The sequence below is a fragment of the Barbus barbus genome (assembly GCF_936440315.1).
Source record: "Barbus barbus genome assembly, chromosome: 24".
Taxonomy (NCBI): Eukaryota; Metazoa; Chordata; class Actinopteri; order Cypriniformes; family Cyprinidae; genus Barbus; species Barbus barbus.
This window is the reverse complement of record NC_136752.1, coordinates 4,997,877-5,014,182: the sequence shown is the minus strand read 5'-3', so window position 1 is coordinate 5,014,182 and position 16,306 is coordinate 4,997,877. Positions and strand designations below refer to the sequence as shown.

The following is a 16,306-nucleotide window of genomic DNA, read 5'->3' as shown; positions in this document are numbered from 1 at the left end:
GCAGAATTGATCGACTTTAGACTGAACTGAACTGAATTAACACTGAACTGACGAGCTATACATGGCTTGGCTTTCTGGCAGCTAACACTAGGGGAGTGATAAACACAATACAATACTCGGCGATCACAGAGAGGAAGTCCAAGGCTTATGAAGCGTGTGAGTGTACTCAGTGAAATCAGCTGTGTGTGTCGTCAGTGCAATGGATGATGGGAACTGTAGTCCAATGGTGAAGTGTCAGTAGTGCAGTGTAGTGCAAGAGTCCATGCAGTGAGCGAATGGAAGTTCTGGTGGTGAGCGAATGGAAGTTCATGGCCAGGATTCGTGACAGTATGCATCTTCAGTATTTACATAGAATTACACGGTATATACAGAAATGCTGAAAGGGTGAAAAATGTGTTTCTCAAAACAGTGAGTTTTGATTTCTAAGTGATCAAATTAGGTATATTTCCACTGTAAAAAGAAATGCAAGGGGTAAAAAAATAATGTATTTCTTCCTCAAAACATTGAGTTTTGATTTCTAAATGAACAAGTTATGTATAGATGTTTTCACACAGGATCATTGGGTGTGGGTAATCATTAAATTAGTTTGGCATTTAAATGGTAAACTGAGTGCAAAGCCGATAATGTGCTTGAAGTTTTGCAGACTTGGTCTAAAGAATGGTTTCACTAAGTGCGCTTAAAGTAGCCTACAAATTTTAGTAAGCAATTTTAAAACACTGTAACTACTTAAATGTTTAGCATATTAACAAAACATCTCTTAAGCAATATATAATATTGCTTAATTGCAAATGTTACTTTAATATATATAATATTAATATTACTTTAAAATTTACAACATATAAGAACATATTTGAATATATGGGCTATAAAAAGCAGTATTAAATTTGGACAATTCTATTTTAATGTGCATTAATATGCATTAATAACAAACCATCTCTTATGCTTTATATAATGTTATAATGTTTATTAAAATTCAAAAAGTGTTTGCCTTAACGTTTTTAAAGTACTTTGCATTGCATATGAAAAAGTCATAAAAATCTATTTAAAATTCATATTCACGTTAAAATATGCACTGATAAATTAGATAAGAGGTTAAAGACAATGAAATTAGACATGAAATTAGCAATAAAAAAATCATATTCTTTAAAGCTGTCAGTGCAGTGTCAATAACTAATCACTGCTATCTTTATTTGACTATACAGGTTACTTACACCTACATTTCCCCCCCCCATCATTTATGTATTTGTTTGTTTGTATTTTATTTATTCCCCCATCTGGAGCCAATAAAAAAGCCAGTGTCTTCATACTGGACACCGACTCGGATGCTTGGTGCTTCGGTGGTGTTGCAGCATGCTGCTGTAGAAATGCACCGGTGGCGGCGCTGGACGCAGATGCCATGACAGCATGATCTGTGTCTAACGAGAGAGGGTGTAGTCTACATGGAACCGCAACACTGATGACAGTCTACGATCTTTTAACTGGATTTCGCAAAATAACATCGTGTAGTCGAGGAAGCGCCTATCGATTCGTATCGCGGAGGGGACAGTCCTTTTGTTTATCTGGGAGAGATCAGTGCATCTGGAGTACTGTAGGTAAGGTCGGAGGATATTCAGCATCATCAGGGACTGAAGAAGAAGGCCAGATTCGCTCTAGATTTAACACATTTCTCAGTGTAGAAGGGTTAATGTTTTTGATACGTGAAACGATTTCTTGAACGGAATACTGAGCAGTTTGACATGTGGTTGAATTACGCGAATCATTTCATATCGGAAAGGTGTCTTAATTGAGCCATGAACATCAATAAGGCTAAATATGTTTGAATTCGTGTATTTGGTTCATGCATAGGTTACTGATGTCACATTGATATCTGATGTAAATAAGGAGAGACATACAGCAGAATGCGTCTCTCTGTGCTGGTGCGACAACAGCTGATCTCTCCATCACCAAATCACTGCTGCTCTGAATCAATTATGATGGTCGTATGAAGCAGACTTAGGCCCGCATTAACTGCAAATGTGACAGACATAAAACACACAAAACTATACTTGCATGCTAAATCCTATTGTTCACTAACAATGTACGTTAATGGCTTGATTCTGCGGTTTTATAGAGACGAACAGATGAAAGATTAATTATTTGTGCAGGCCAGCTGAAATATGTACAGGTCTGTATATATATATATATATATATATATATATATATATATATATATATATATATATATATATATATATAGATGGATATACAGACCTGTACATACCAAGAAGCATATTAATAGATGAATTTGGGCAGAACACACTTTGGTATTTCGTATATATGGGATATATATGATATGATATATATATAAAATATTATTCCGACGTAACATGTCTAGACAGCTGTCTTATCTAATAACGTGTGTAACACTGTCAGCAAATAAGCATCCATTTTGTGAAGAACATCTGAGTAAGGGTTTAAAAGGAATTATCATTAAGGGTGTAAATAAGTGGTTTTGGCTAATAATTGCATTTAACTTTTGTGTTATAATGATCTGTGAAACATTTTGATTGGCTCCAGTTTTATTTATATAGTCCACTTCTCAAAAACTGAATCATGTGAAATATGTCCTTATGAACATTAACACAATAAACTAAATGAAATTTCCCGATAAATGAAAGATGAATTAACACTGTCCTATTGTTTAACCTATTAGTGTTTAATGCAAAGATATGACATCATTAGTCAAGTCAAGTCACCTTTATTTATATTATGCTTTTAACAATACAGATTGTGTCAAAGCACTTAACAGTATCAAATTGGAGGATAGAGTGTCAGTAATGTATAATAATAAGATTAAACACTTAATGTTCAGTTAAAGGCGTTTCATTATTAAATTCAGAGACGTCATTGTCTAGATCAGTTTAGTTTAAATAGTATCTGTGAAATCAAATTGATGATAATCGCTAGAAAAAGCGGTTAGCTAATTATCTAATTTGCTAATAATAATCTGATTTGACATGACTTAAGAGTTTATTTGACTGTGTTCTACCTCTGATATTAAAGTATTACATAAAATTTATCCTTAACAAACATATAGTCTTTCATGTTACATTTTTGTGATTTATGTCACAGGATGCAAAGGGGTTTCTCTATGAAACAAAGATGAGCGTGACATCGTGGTTCCTGGTCAGCAGCTCTGGTACTCGTCACCGTCTGCCACGGGAAATGATCTTTGTTGGCCGGGAGGACTGCGAGCTAATGCTGCAGGTAGGATTTTCATTTGCACTTCAATTGAAATGTAAAAAAAAACCAGGCACTGTTGCCTAGCAAGTATAAGTACTGTATATAGTACAAAATAATACAACCCGAATTCCGGAAATTCAGGACGTTGTATAAATTTTAATAAAATGAAGACTAAAAGACTTTCAAATCACATGAGCCAATATTTTATTCACAATAGAACATAGATAACATAAATGTTTAAAGTGAGAAATTTAAAAATTTTATGCACAAAATGAGCTCATTTCAAATTTGATGCCTGCTACAGATCTCAAAATAGTTGGGACGGGGGCATGTTTACCATGGTGTAGCGTCTCCTCTTCTTTTCAAAACAGTTTGAAGACGTCTGGGAATCGAGGTTATGAGTTTCTGGAGTTTTGGTGTTGGAATTTGGTCCCATTCTTGCCTAATATAGGTTTCCAGCTGCTGAAGAGTTTGTGGTCGTCTTTGACATATTTTTCATTTAATGATGCGCCAAATGTTCTCTATAGGTGAAAGATCTAGACTGCAGGCAGTTCAGCACCCGGACTCTTCTACTATGAAGCCATGCTGTTGTAATAGCTGCAGTATAGGGCTGCACGGTATTTTGCATGCGATAGTCATGCACATCTCGTCAGTAAAGACAGTTCTGTGATTAGCAGTAAATCTCGATCACCTGTTTTCAAATGGAGCGGCATTTAATGCACAGAGCTGCTTGTTCACCAACAAGCTACGCAATTCGTGCTCAGAATCGCAGATGAATCACTTGTGATATTGAACATGATATTGCGTAGCTTGTCGGTGAACTATGGCTCTGTGTATTAAATGATGCTCCATTTGAAAACAGGTGATGGACATTTAGCTCTAATCACGGAACCGACTTTACTGACTAGATTGTATCTAGTCAGTAAAGCCGGTTCCATGACAATCGCGTGCAATATATCGTGTAGCCCTACTGCAGTATGTGGTTTTGCATTGTCCTGCTGAAATACACGTCGTCTGGAGGGCATGTTGCTCTAAAACCTTTATATACCTTTCAGCATTCATAGTGCCTTCCAAAACATGCAAGCTGTCCATACCGTATGCACTTATGCTCCCCCATACCATCAGAGATGCTGGCTTTTGAACTGAACACTGATGACACGCTGGAAGGTCTCCCTCCTCTTTAGCCCCGGAGGACACGACGTCCGTGATTTCCAACAAGAATGTCAAATTTGGACTCGTCTGACCATAGAACACTTTTCCACTTTGAAACAGTCCATTTTAAATGAGCCTTGGCCCACAGGACACGATGGCGCTTCTGGACCATGTTCATATTTACCATGGCTATAAAACCATGGCTTCCTTTTTGCATGATAGAGCTTTAGTTGAAGAGGGAGAATAAATACGTTGCACACAATGCATGACAGTGAGTTAATAAGACGCTACACATTAGATTGTGCAGGGATCATGTTTGTGACTGATCTTATTAGAGACACGCTAACAACTCCGACACCGCGCTGAAATGCCATAGTGCCAGAAATGGATGTAATCACTACATTAACATATTTGGCAACTGGAAAAATGCAACTATTCAGCAGTGATGATTTGGGTCTATTACAGCACTTACTATGTCTCTGTTCATTTCCTATAAAATACGGTAAGTATGACAGCATGGTAAATAAAAAAATAAAGAATTTATATACATATATAATGTGTGTGTGTGTGTGTGTGTGTGTGAGAGAGAGAGAGAGAGAGAGAGAGAGAGAGAGAGCTAGAGTACGGTAAAACAGGAAAAATTATAAGTGAAGGCTTATAATAAACCCTACTCTTAAAAGCGCTCTTTTATTTCCTTCTTGGACAACAAACCAATCACAGTCTTCAAAAGACTGTGTCATAGCTAGCAACGGGGTCAGCCCCGCCTCCTCACTAAGATAAAAGTTTTTGTCTTTTCCTCGCTCAGAGTTGCTCTCAGATTGGTCCTGAATCACTTTTAAGCTAAGACTCCTAGTTAGAAATTTTTAAGCTAAATTAGGAGCTCTCTAAAAGGATTCTTAGAATCTTTAAGAATACGGGCCCTGATGTCAGTTAACTTAATTAGTTGCTAGATGTTGTCCTAGCTGAATCTTTTCAAAATTTCTTACCTTTTCAGCCCTTTGTTGCCCCCATGGCAAATTCTTTGAGACCTGTAGCAGGCATCAAATTTGAAATGAGAACAAAAGTGTAAAATTTCTCAGTTTAAACATTTATGTTATCTATGCTCTATTGTGAATAAAATATTTGCTCATGTGATTTGAAAGTCTTTTAGTTTTCATTTTATTCAAATTTAAAAAATGTCCCAGTATTTACAGAATTCGGGTTGTATGTTGAATATTAAATATGAATATCATCTTCTGTAATAAACAGACAAAGTGGTCTACAAAGTCAGTCTTGCCACTCTATTAAAGTGATAACCAACGATCCATTTGAATTCGACACGCCACACTTACAACATTATTTGTGAACAACAAAGGCTCTTAAGCTAGCTGAAACCAGATTAAATAGCCCCGATAATGTAAATTGAAGTGTTAAGGTAAACTGTACAAAATGGTAAAAACAAGCATTTCAATCCACACAGCACTGCTATTTACCATGCAGTTACAAACACTGTAGAAACATGGACTTATGGTATTTATTATTAATGTCACTATTAGTATAGGCTACATATATCAAATATTGGGTAATATAATCAGAATCAGAATGAGCTTTATTGGCCAAGTATGTTCACACATACGAGGAATTTGTTTTAGTGACAGAAGCTCCACAGTGCAACAGAGAGACAGCAACAGGACAGGACACAGATAATAAAGAATAATACAAATATCCAAATAGGCAATGTACAAAACAGCAAAAACACAGTATATAATATAGACAATTATGTGTGTACAGGTCTGATATGTGCAAATTTGAAATGAAAAAATTTGATAAATAAAAAAGTAAGCAAGCGTGGTGAATAAATAATAGAGTTGTGTGTTCCGCATTTTATTGTCAAGTGTTCATGAGATGAATTGTCTGAGGGAAGAAACAGTTTCTGTGTCTGGTCGTTCTGGTTCTCAGAGCTCTGTAGCGCCAACCAGACGGTAACAGTTCAAATAGGGAGTGTGCTGGATGTGAGGGACCCAGAGTGATTTTACCAGCCCTTTTGCTCACTCTGGATAAGTACAGTTCTTGGAGAGTGGGTAGGGTTGTACCAATGACAGTCTGGACTACTTTCCGTTAGGGATGCATCGATCCGATACTGAGGATCGGTATCGGCTCCGATACTGGAATTTCTGCCGGATTGGGTATCGGTCAGACGAGACCAATCCAAATCCGATATTGTGCGTAGGGATGTAACGGTATGAAAATTTCTTATCACGATTATAGTGACCAAAATGATCACGGTTATCAGTATTATCACGGTATTGTTAAAATGTGCTGGAGATGTTCAAAAAGTACCGACACATAAATCACTTCACCAAGTTTTATACTTAAAAATCAACAAACAGCAAATAAAATGACTTTTTGTTTGCATAATCACTAAAACAATAACATTACCAATGAGGTCTGGATTTTAAATGACATCTTGACTGATAACAGTTTAATAGCATGTTCAAATAAATAATGTAAATGTTCAAATAAAGATTTGAAAAAGCTTAATATAAAGGTAGACCTCACATTTCAGCCTTTAAAGAAAAGGGTTAAGTTAAAATGATAATTGATTAATAAATGATTATATTGCTCCATAAATAATTCTATATAGCTTATCTGAATTGTTTACATGTGTAGAATCCACATAAGCTTGTTTTTCATCAACCGGTTAAAATTTACAGCAGGGCATGCAAATTTGGTCCGTTTTTTGGCCAGACAGAAACTGCACACAGACTCACTGACAGCAGGTGGCGCTATATACGGAAAAGCTGAATTACAGCTGATTCCTGTGAACTCTGCGAACAAAGCAGTATTGCGTTTAAGAACACTTCCTTTAGGTATTACATGGAGCTAAGATGAAAACAAAATGCCATCAAATCATTTCTGAAGACAGTCAGAACCTTCAGAGGTACATTCATATAATTAATTCATTGATATATTAATTTGTATAATTCCCTTAGCACTCTTTTAAAAACTCCCAGCTTTTCCGCCCTATTTTCACTCAGAACGAAACTACGAAACTACTCTGCTGCTGTGCACACCTGAGACTGTTACTGAAAACTCTGCTTTATGCCGGACAGTATTTATGTATCGCGAGTTGTTCAAATCACGGTAATCGAATACGGTTTTAATGATAATTAAAATATGAAACGGTAATACTAACCGTGGGGAATTTTATCATGATTTATCGTCAATGAAGGTAATCGTTACATCCCTAATTGTGCGTATATTATTCTGTGTTATTAAGCCCCACGAAAGCACAAAAACATTAGAAAGCACCATAAAGTCAAAGTCCAAGTGTTCCATAGTTTAATGTGAGGTACAGATGAACATTTATGTCGTTAAATTCAAGTTCACGTAAATTCTTCTCTCCACTGCTTCTATCTGTCATCCTCCGTTCAGCATTCAAACTGTGTCACGTTCGGTTAAGACAGTCAAGACAGTCAAACTCTCTCCAAGAGCGCTCAATAACTGAGAGTGAAAACTGTTAAGCTGCGCGCTGTGACTCCGTGCTGCTTCAAGCGCATCATTCTGCGCACGGGAAGCCATAAGCGCTTTGTGCCGCTCTCTATTGGAGCTTTTCGTATTATAATGCTTTTGTGCAATGAAAGATTATTTATAGCGTTTCTTGTTCTGTCCTATCAAAGCTATTAATAATCTAATGTATAGCACAGTAATGGAGGCAGTAACATTTATGATATATATGATAGCTGGGACTGCTCTATCATATGTCGCTGCCTTCATTGTGCTATACATTTAAAAGAAATGTCTTTTAATTTTGTAGTTTATATTTATAAATAAATACATTTACTTGTTTTCATTAATATATTTTACAACAATACAAAGAGCAATGTGTAACATTTTACCAGATATAGTCCTTCGCATATTCACTTTTATTTGTTCCCCACTAAATAATGTTATCACTAAATGTTTAGATTTTATAAAATTATGCATTCATGATATTTCTAGAATAAATTTTGCTGCTAAATTATCCACAAACCGAATTTATAATAATATTTTTGTCATAGATTATGAATGTGCCTGTTTACACCTGGTCATTTCATGCGTTTTCGCTGATCGGACATCTATCTGATTTGTTAAAACGTTTAAATTTACACATGGCCACAAAGTCGCAAAACAGATATAAATCCGATCTTCAATTCCTGCGCTATATTTAAATGTAACGAAATTCACTTCAACGAAATCAAAAGATAAGCGCTGCATTTTATACATTTTCAGCTCATTTCAAGATTAAAGACCGCAATAGGAGAGCACGTGGCATCAGCACTGGAAAGATAAGTTTGTCTTATACTTTTAATGAAGAGTATTGTGTTGATCGTCTGCATCTTACTTCCAGTTTCATTCGCGGCAGTTTGCGTGTCTTCTGAAGAGATACTCAGCTACTCGTCTGCGGTGATGCGTGTTGCATGAGCGTAGTCATATCTGACTATAATGTCATATAGCCTATAACACGGTCTCACACGTTTATTTTTATTTTTTACATTTTGGGACAAGTAAAATTTACATGTGGTTTCAACAACCAGATGCGTTTACACATGTCCAGTTTCGTTTGGAATGCGGCCTAGACAGAGCTGGGTAGGTTACTTACAAATTGTAATCCGTTACTGATTCCAGATTACATGACAAAAATTGTAGTCAGTAACGTAATCTGTTACATTACACATTTTAGGTAATATAATCAGATTACTTTGAGATTACTTTTAGATTACTTTTGATTTAACTCGTTTATCACATTGATTTAAATAGCATTATCTTGTACCATAATGATGTAAAAAATGCAAAGAGTAAGAAAACTTGTTCCATTCATTGTAATTTCAAGTGCATTAAACATTATATTACAGTTTCCCAAACTAGGGTTCGTAAAGGAACTGCAGGGGGGTTGTGAGTTTAATGAAAAGCTGACAATTAATTAAATCATAAAAAAATACAATTAAAATAAATCATTTTAAAACAAACTCCCTTTTTTTTTTTTTTGAACTCCCTTTCGAGGAAAGTCTCTTCACTTGACGGCCATATTTACAAACCTCCAGTCAGCTCATACAAGACAATCTTAATGAACAGGGGAATCCTGAAATCTCAAAAACTGCTCGCTGAACTCACATTATGTCAAATCAGCAACAAAAATCTGAAATTAATTGCCCCATGAATGTTGTTTCTTATACTCAAATAGCGTTTAAAAATCTTATTTTTCAGGCTAGACCAGGCAATGTGCATGCTGAATCATAACCTGCTTATACAGTGCATATGCGTTGGCTGATCTAGTCAGGTTTCTATGGGAAATTTGGCTCTTTCATTTCGAAGGTGGGACTATTCCTCCATATTGCGTGTTGCAGTTTCTCCCATTCATAAGTATAGGAGTGAACAGTCTTTGTGTTTTAAATAAAACACTTACTAAAAAAGATTAAATATTTTTATTTACCTGCATGCCATGTGATCATTAATCAACATCAAAGAAACCGTGAACATGCAAATGTGATAATTATTGAAATATTTATTTTAAAATCTCAGGGGTACTTAAAGCAAATATATTTGGTGAATAAGGTTTAGATGACAAAAAGTTTTGGAATGCCTGCATTACATGTATCTAAGAAATAACGTGAATATGTGCATTTTAATTAGTTATAATTAATAATACATGGTTAAAAAACCTACAGAGTAATAATTCAAATAAAAATGAATGTGTTCATCAGTAGTTGATGCAATGTTGAAACCCTTCTTAAACCTGAAATGATTTTTGTAAATCCAATGGTCAAATGCTGTCGCCACCTGACTAATGACTGATCTTTGTGTGAATGTCCGCAAGACTGGACTATTTATACATATATAATAAGTATATATTCGGTAGACTATTTTAGAAAGGAAAATTTAAAAGATGAAAAAGAGAAATTAGGGGGAATCAATGATTTATGAATAATTTATTGCTATTGTGTGAATAATATGTAATCATGTAATCCATAAAAAAGTAACTGTAGTCTGATTACGAGTATTTTAAAATGTAATTTACTCTGATTACAAGTACTTAATTTTTGGAATCTGATTACGTAATCCAGATTACATGTAATCAGTTACTACCCAGCTCTGGGCCCAGACCATCTCCTGAAGTGGTTTGAGCTATCGGATTTATATTACAAAACGCATGAAGTGACCAGGTGTAAACAGCCCCTATATATTTTTTCATGTTATTTTTCATTAAAATGAAGTTGTCTAATAGATTGTGCAAACTTCAGGAGCTTGACAGAGGGGTCTTTAGATGTGCAGTCGTTGGTGTAGAGGGAGAAGAGCAGTGGGGAGTGAACCCAGTCCTGAGGTGCTCCAGTGCTGATGGTACGAGTGCTGGATGTGGATTTACCAAGCTTTACTAACTGCTGTCTGTCTGTTAGGAAGCTGGTGATCCACTGACAGACGGAGGTGGGGATGGAGAACTGAGACAGTTTATTCTGAAGGGTGTCCGTGATGATGGTGATAAAAGCAGAGCTGAAGTCCACAAACAGGATCCTCACATAAGTCCCTGGTCTGTCCAGATGCTGCAGGATGAAGTGCAGTCCCATGTTGACTGCATCATCCACAGACCTGTTTGCTCTGTAAGCAAACTGCAGGGGGTCCAGTAAGGGTCCAGTGATGTCCTTCAGATAAGCCAAAACCAGTCTTTCAAATGATTTCATGGCCACAGACGTTAGAGCCACAGGTCTGTAGTCATTAAGTCCAGTATTTTGGGTTTCTTTGGGACGGGGATGATGGTGGAGCGTTTGAAGCATGAGGGGACTTCGCACAGCTCCAGTGAACTGTTGAAGATCTGTGTGAAGATGGGGGCCAGAGCTTTATGCCCACAGCACAGGTTTTTAGGCAGGCTGGTGACACACCGTCTGGGCCTGGTGCTTTCCTTTTTTTGTTCTTTCTGAAGACCTGGCACATGTCATCTTCACTGATTTGAATTGTAGGTGTGGGGGAGAGAGGGGTTGCTGGGGGTGTTAATGGTTGTGTGGAGAGGTGTTCAGGGTGGGTGTGGGTTGTTTTTTCAAACCTACAGTAAAATTCATTCAAATTGTCTGCCAGTTGTTGATTTTCCAGAGCGCTGGGGGATGGTGACTTGTAACTGGTGATATCTTTCATACCTTTCCACACTGAAGCAGGATCACTGGAAGAGAAATTGTTCCTTAGCTTGTCAGAATAATTCCTCTTTGCCACTCTGATCTCCTTTTCCAGTGTGTATTTGGCCTGTTTATACAAGACTTTATCCCCCTTTCTGTAAGCATCTTCTTTGACAGAGCTGTCTTTTTTTGCAGTGAACCATGGTTTGTCATTGTTGTAGGTTAAATGAGTCCTTGGTAGGAATGCACATATCCTCACAGAAACTGATATAAGATGTCACAGTCTCTGTGAGCTCGTCCAGATCGTTGGCAGCATTTTCAAAAACAGTCCAATCAGTGCGAGAGAAACAGGCTTGTAAATCCCGCTCTGTTTCATTAGTCCATCTTTTAACAGTTCTTAATACAGGTTTTGCAGATTTAAGTTTCTGCCTGTAGGACGGAATAAGATGAACCAAACAGTGATCAGATAGTGCTCGTGGAACCGAGTGATATGCGTCCTTTATCGCTGTGTAACAGTGATCTAGTATATTACTGTCTCTGGTGGGACATGTGATGTGCTGTCTGTATTTTGGCAGTTCGCAGGAGAGATTTGCTTTATTAAAGTCCCCAAGAATGATTAAAACAGAGTCCAGGTGTTGTTGCTCACTCTCTGTGATCAGATCAGCGAGTTTCTGTAAAGCTGTGCTCACGTGCGCTTGCGGTGGAATGTAGACACTCACCAGAATGAACGAGCAGAACTCCCACGGCGAATAGAACGGCTTGCAGTTAATGAAGAGCATTTCTAGATCTGAACAGCACATCTTCTTTAACACAGTTACATCTGTACACCACCGCTCATTGATGTAAAAGCACGTCCCGCCTCCACGTGATTTCCCCGTTGATTCCGCGTCCCGATCTGCTCTGATCAGCTAGAAATTAGGCAGATGTAGTACGCTGTCCGGTATGTCGCCATTTAGGTATGGGCCCTTGGGTTTGCTATAGCCCCTGGGCCCTATGTGTGCTTAATCCGGCCATGCTGTTGTTGGGAGACCAGATTTATGATCTTGCGTCAGTAAAGGTCTATTGGTGTGAGCCAAAACATTTGATTAAATATTTATTAAATACCCTTTAGAGATTTTGCAAGTCAACGACTATTACAGTATACAACATATACATGTTGTGAAGTGGTGGAGTATAGAACTAATGTTGCAAGTTTCAGTTGTATAATTTGTCATGATGCAATTAAACATACCGGGCTATAATTCACTAATACAAATCACTATGTGTCAGGTATTATTAGATGTTATATTATTAGAAGGGCTATATTATTAAATGTTATTTTGTGGGTTTTAGTGAAAATGGCCAGATGAAAGGAGCTGTTAATTGGCTAAATCTGGTCAGTCGGTTTTGGATATTGCTCATGTGCTGGATGTGAATGAATTATTTCAAAGCATAGTGAGACCACTACCATGCAAGCAGAATGTAAAGGAAGACTAGTGAGCATTTTTGAAAGAAGGATTAAAATCATCTAAATGTTGGACCACCTCAAAACAGCTTCTAAAGACTTGGAAAAGACGTGCAATTGAAATTAACTTCCAATTTCATCTTGAACTGTAAGCCAACAGCTACATGAGGCTTAACTACCCTTCGCAGAGAGTTTGACTGACAGGCGATCTGACCAATCATAACGCAGAATCTGCCATTTTTGTCCGACAAACAAAACAGACAGTAGAGAAGATTAATGTCGGTGGACTTGAACTTGAAAAATGTATATTGACATCTTTCCGCAATTGAAACCTTCTGATGTTCATTCATGTTTATTTCTTGCTTTAATCAGTAAAGAGTAAGGATGATCATTTCACATGCCACTTGAACTGAGGTGCTGTCACGACACATTAAAGAGCCACAAAACGGCATTTATTGTTTGAATTACAACATTTGAAAGCCGAGCCTTTTATTCATACGTAAAAGTAACCTGCTCTGTCTTTTGTTTATTGTTTAGTTTTTATTTCTGTTTATTGGGGCATTGTCAGTTTCCCCTTTGCTTGCGATGTATTTTTCACTGCTTGAGAACATGATGTGTGGCGTGAGAGCACCATCGCTTGTCGGACATACAGTAGCAACTGTAACGAAGGGAGGCAGGTCTTTGCGAAGGGTCGATTAAGATGTTGTGGAACAGTAAAGGTAACAGTAAAGAAACTATTTAGTAGTTTTATCTACTGTAAAAGACACCTTGCATCTGCCAAAGACAGTGTGAAAGAATGGAGACTGTTCGGCAGTCTGACAGGCCAAAATTATGCACCTTGTCAGGTCTGTTCGTTGGAGACGACTGAAGTGTTTTACAGTTGTTTTGTTTGTTGTTTGTTTTTTTGTATTTTGATTGCTAACTCATAATTCATGAAACAACTCACCATTTCCTCACAACTACAAATACAATTTCAAACCAACCTATACAAACCTTAAACTTCCAAGTCAAAATCAAATATTTTAGTCAAAAGCATATGTTCAAAAATATAAATTTCTTCTTTTTTTTCTGAATCAAACTTGACGACTACTCACTAGTCACTAGTGAGATCAATTCAAAACACAATTACAAAAACCTTCCTTTGGGAAACAGGAATCATTTTGCAAGTCAATGTCTATTACAGTATACAACATATGCCATATCACCCTGCTGCCCAAGACTGGTTGCCCACTGAAGCTAGCAGGGTTGAGCCTGGTCAGTACCTGGATGGGAGACCTCCGGTGAAAACTAGGTTGGAAGAGGTGTTAGTGAGGCCAGTAGGGGGTGCTCACCCTGTGGTCTGTGTGGGTCCTAACGCCCCGGTATAGTGACGGGGACACTATACTGCCAAAAAGCACCGTCTTTCGGATGAGACGTTAAACCGAGGTCCTGACTCTCTGTGGTCATTAAAAATCCCATGGTACTTCTCGTAAAGAGTAGGGGTGTAACCCTGGTGTCCTGGCCAAATTCCCTCTACTGGCCCTTGTCTATCATGGCCTCCTAATAATCCCCATACACTTGATTGGCTCTATGACTCTCTCTCCTCTCCACCTGTAGCTGGTGTGTGGTGAGCGCACTGGCGCCGTTGTAGTGTGGCTGCTGTCGCATCATCCAAGTGGATGCTGCACACTGGTGGTGGTTGAGGAGAGACCCCCCCCCACGCACACACACATGATTGTAAAGCGCTTTGTGTGTACAGCAATATACAATAAAGCGCTATATAAATGCATCATTCATTCATTCATTCATTCATTCATTCAACATAAATAGAGGGGAGCAGAGAGTGAAATTCAACAATACATTTTAAGAAAGGTTTACATTAAACTTCTAAACTACTGTTAAGAGATCCCGCAGTAGATGAAAAGCAGAAGTTTAAATGCCAAATAACTGACTCTGAACACACAATACAGTATACTGTCAATTACTGTACAGTACAGTAAGTACATGCAGGACATCTACCTCAAACGCTGCAAAAGTAGAGCTGTCAAAATCATCAAGGACTCAAATCACCCTGGTAACCATCTATTCACTTTGCTACCATCTGGCAAGTACTTCCGTAACCTGATGGCAAAAACTGAGAGACTTAGGAGGAGGTTCTTCCCCCAGGCCATCAGGCTCCTAAACTCTAACTCCGTGTCATAATATCTCACGTAAATACCACTATATCAATAAGTTATTCATAATTTTTTTTCTACCTCGTATTGCTGCTCTGTACATACCCTGTACAACTTTTTGCACAACTTTTTGCACATTCTTTTGCACATTCCTTCTTATAGTACTATTTAAGTCAACAAACATACTGACCTGCACATTTATATTTATATTTTTATCTTTTATTTTATTTTATTCTTTTTATTTTTTCTCCTTGTCTTTTTCTTAATATTTATGTACATTCTGTGTTTTGTATTCTATATAATTGCACTGTCCTTGGAGCGGACCTGACTTACATTTCACTGCTGGTTATACTCTGTATAATTGTGTATGTGACAAATAAAAGTCTTGAATCTTGAGCAAGTAAATAAATAATAAGCAAAGATTCACTGTCTGCTGCCAAATTGCACCTTGTTAGTTTTGACCTTATTTGCCATACTATAGCAGTTTCATAGACTCCTGACAAAAGATTTTCATTACCTCCCCTAGACAGTCGTTCTGTAAAAATATAGTATATGCAAGAAGAACTTAGCTACAAATCAATTCAACAGTTACAACAGTTTGATGGTGTACAACGTGTGCTACAGTATTTACTGTACATAGAATAGTGAAAGTTCTCTTATGTAAAGTACTGATACTATGTACTGTAATTATACTGTATGTGTAAGTAGCATAAAAACCCTGTAGATGACCCTGTAGACCAACTTCTTTCATGGTCATTCCATGCACAAGAACATGATCAACTATAATTGTGTTTTCATATGTTTTCACATGATGAAAAATTTTATTTGAATACCTTAACAAAATTGAGTGTATTCTTCCTCTCAATATAACATACTCCTCATATTTTCAGTGTTTAACTAAACCTGAAGTGTCATTAAAAGTAAGGATGAGGGGTAATTAGCATGACTCCAATGACAGACACATTGTCTTCTCTGCATAATTAGGTCAGGGTCTGTCCCCCTCCACTAACATCTGAGTGTGGGCAAGAGCCAGGTATTCCATAACTGAACAGGGTCTTGCAGCGTCAGCAGACACCAAGTACCTATATTTCTATGAGACATCACCTTCAGCCAACGAAGGGTTTATTAGTTTTCTCTCCAGTACCTCACTCCAGTTTAGACTTTTGAGTCAATCTCTATAACCCACAGGGGTATAATCTTGAATAATCATGATA

General features: G+C 37.3%; 1 protein-coding gene across 1 annotated transcript in view; it reads left to right on the top strand.

The window, feature by feature from the left end:
• Positions 1-3,141: 3,141 nt before the first annotated feature.
• LOC306843734 (centrosomal protein of 170 kDa protein B-like) overlaps positions 3,142-16,306 on the top strand; it is a gene marked incomplete at its 5' end in the record, with an annotated part of 31,155 nt that continues 17,990 nt past the window's right edge. Inside the window, one exon of the mRNA XM_079375378.1 lies at positions 3,142-3,246. Coding sequence (XP_079231504.1) covers positions 3,142-3,246 — 105 coding nt within the window. The remainder of the gene's footprint in view (positions 3,247-16,306) is intronic.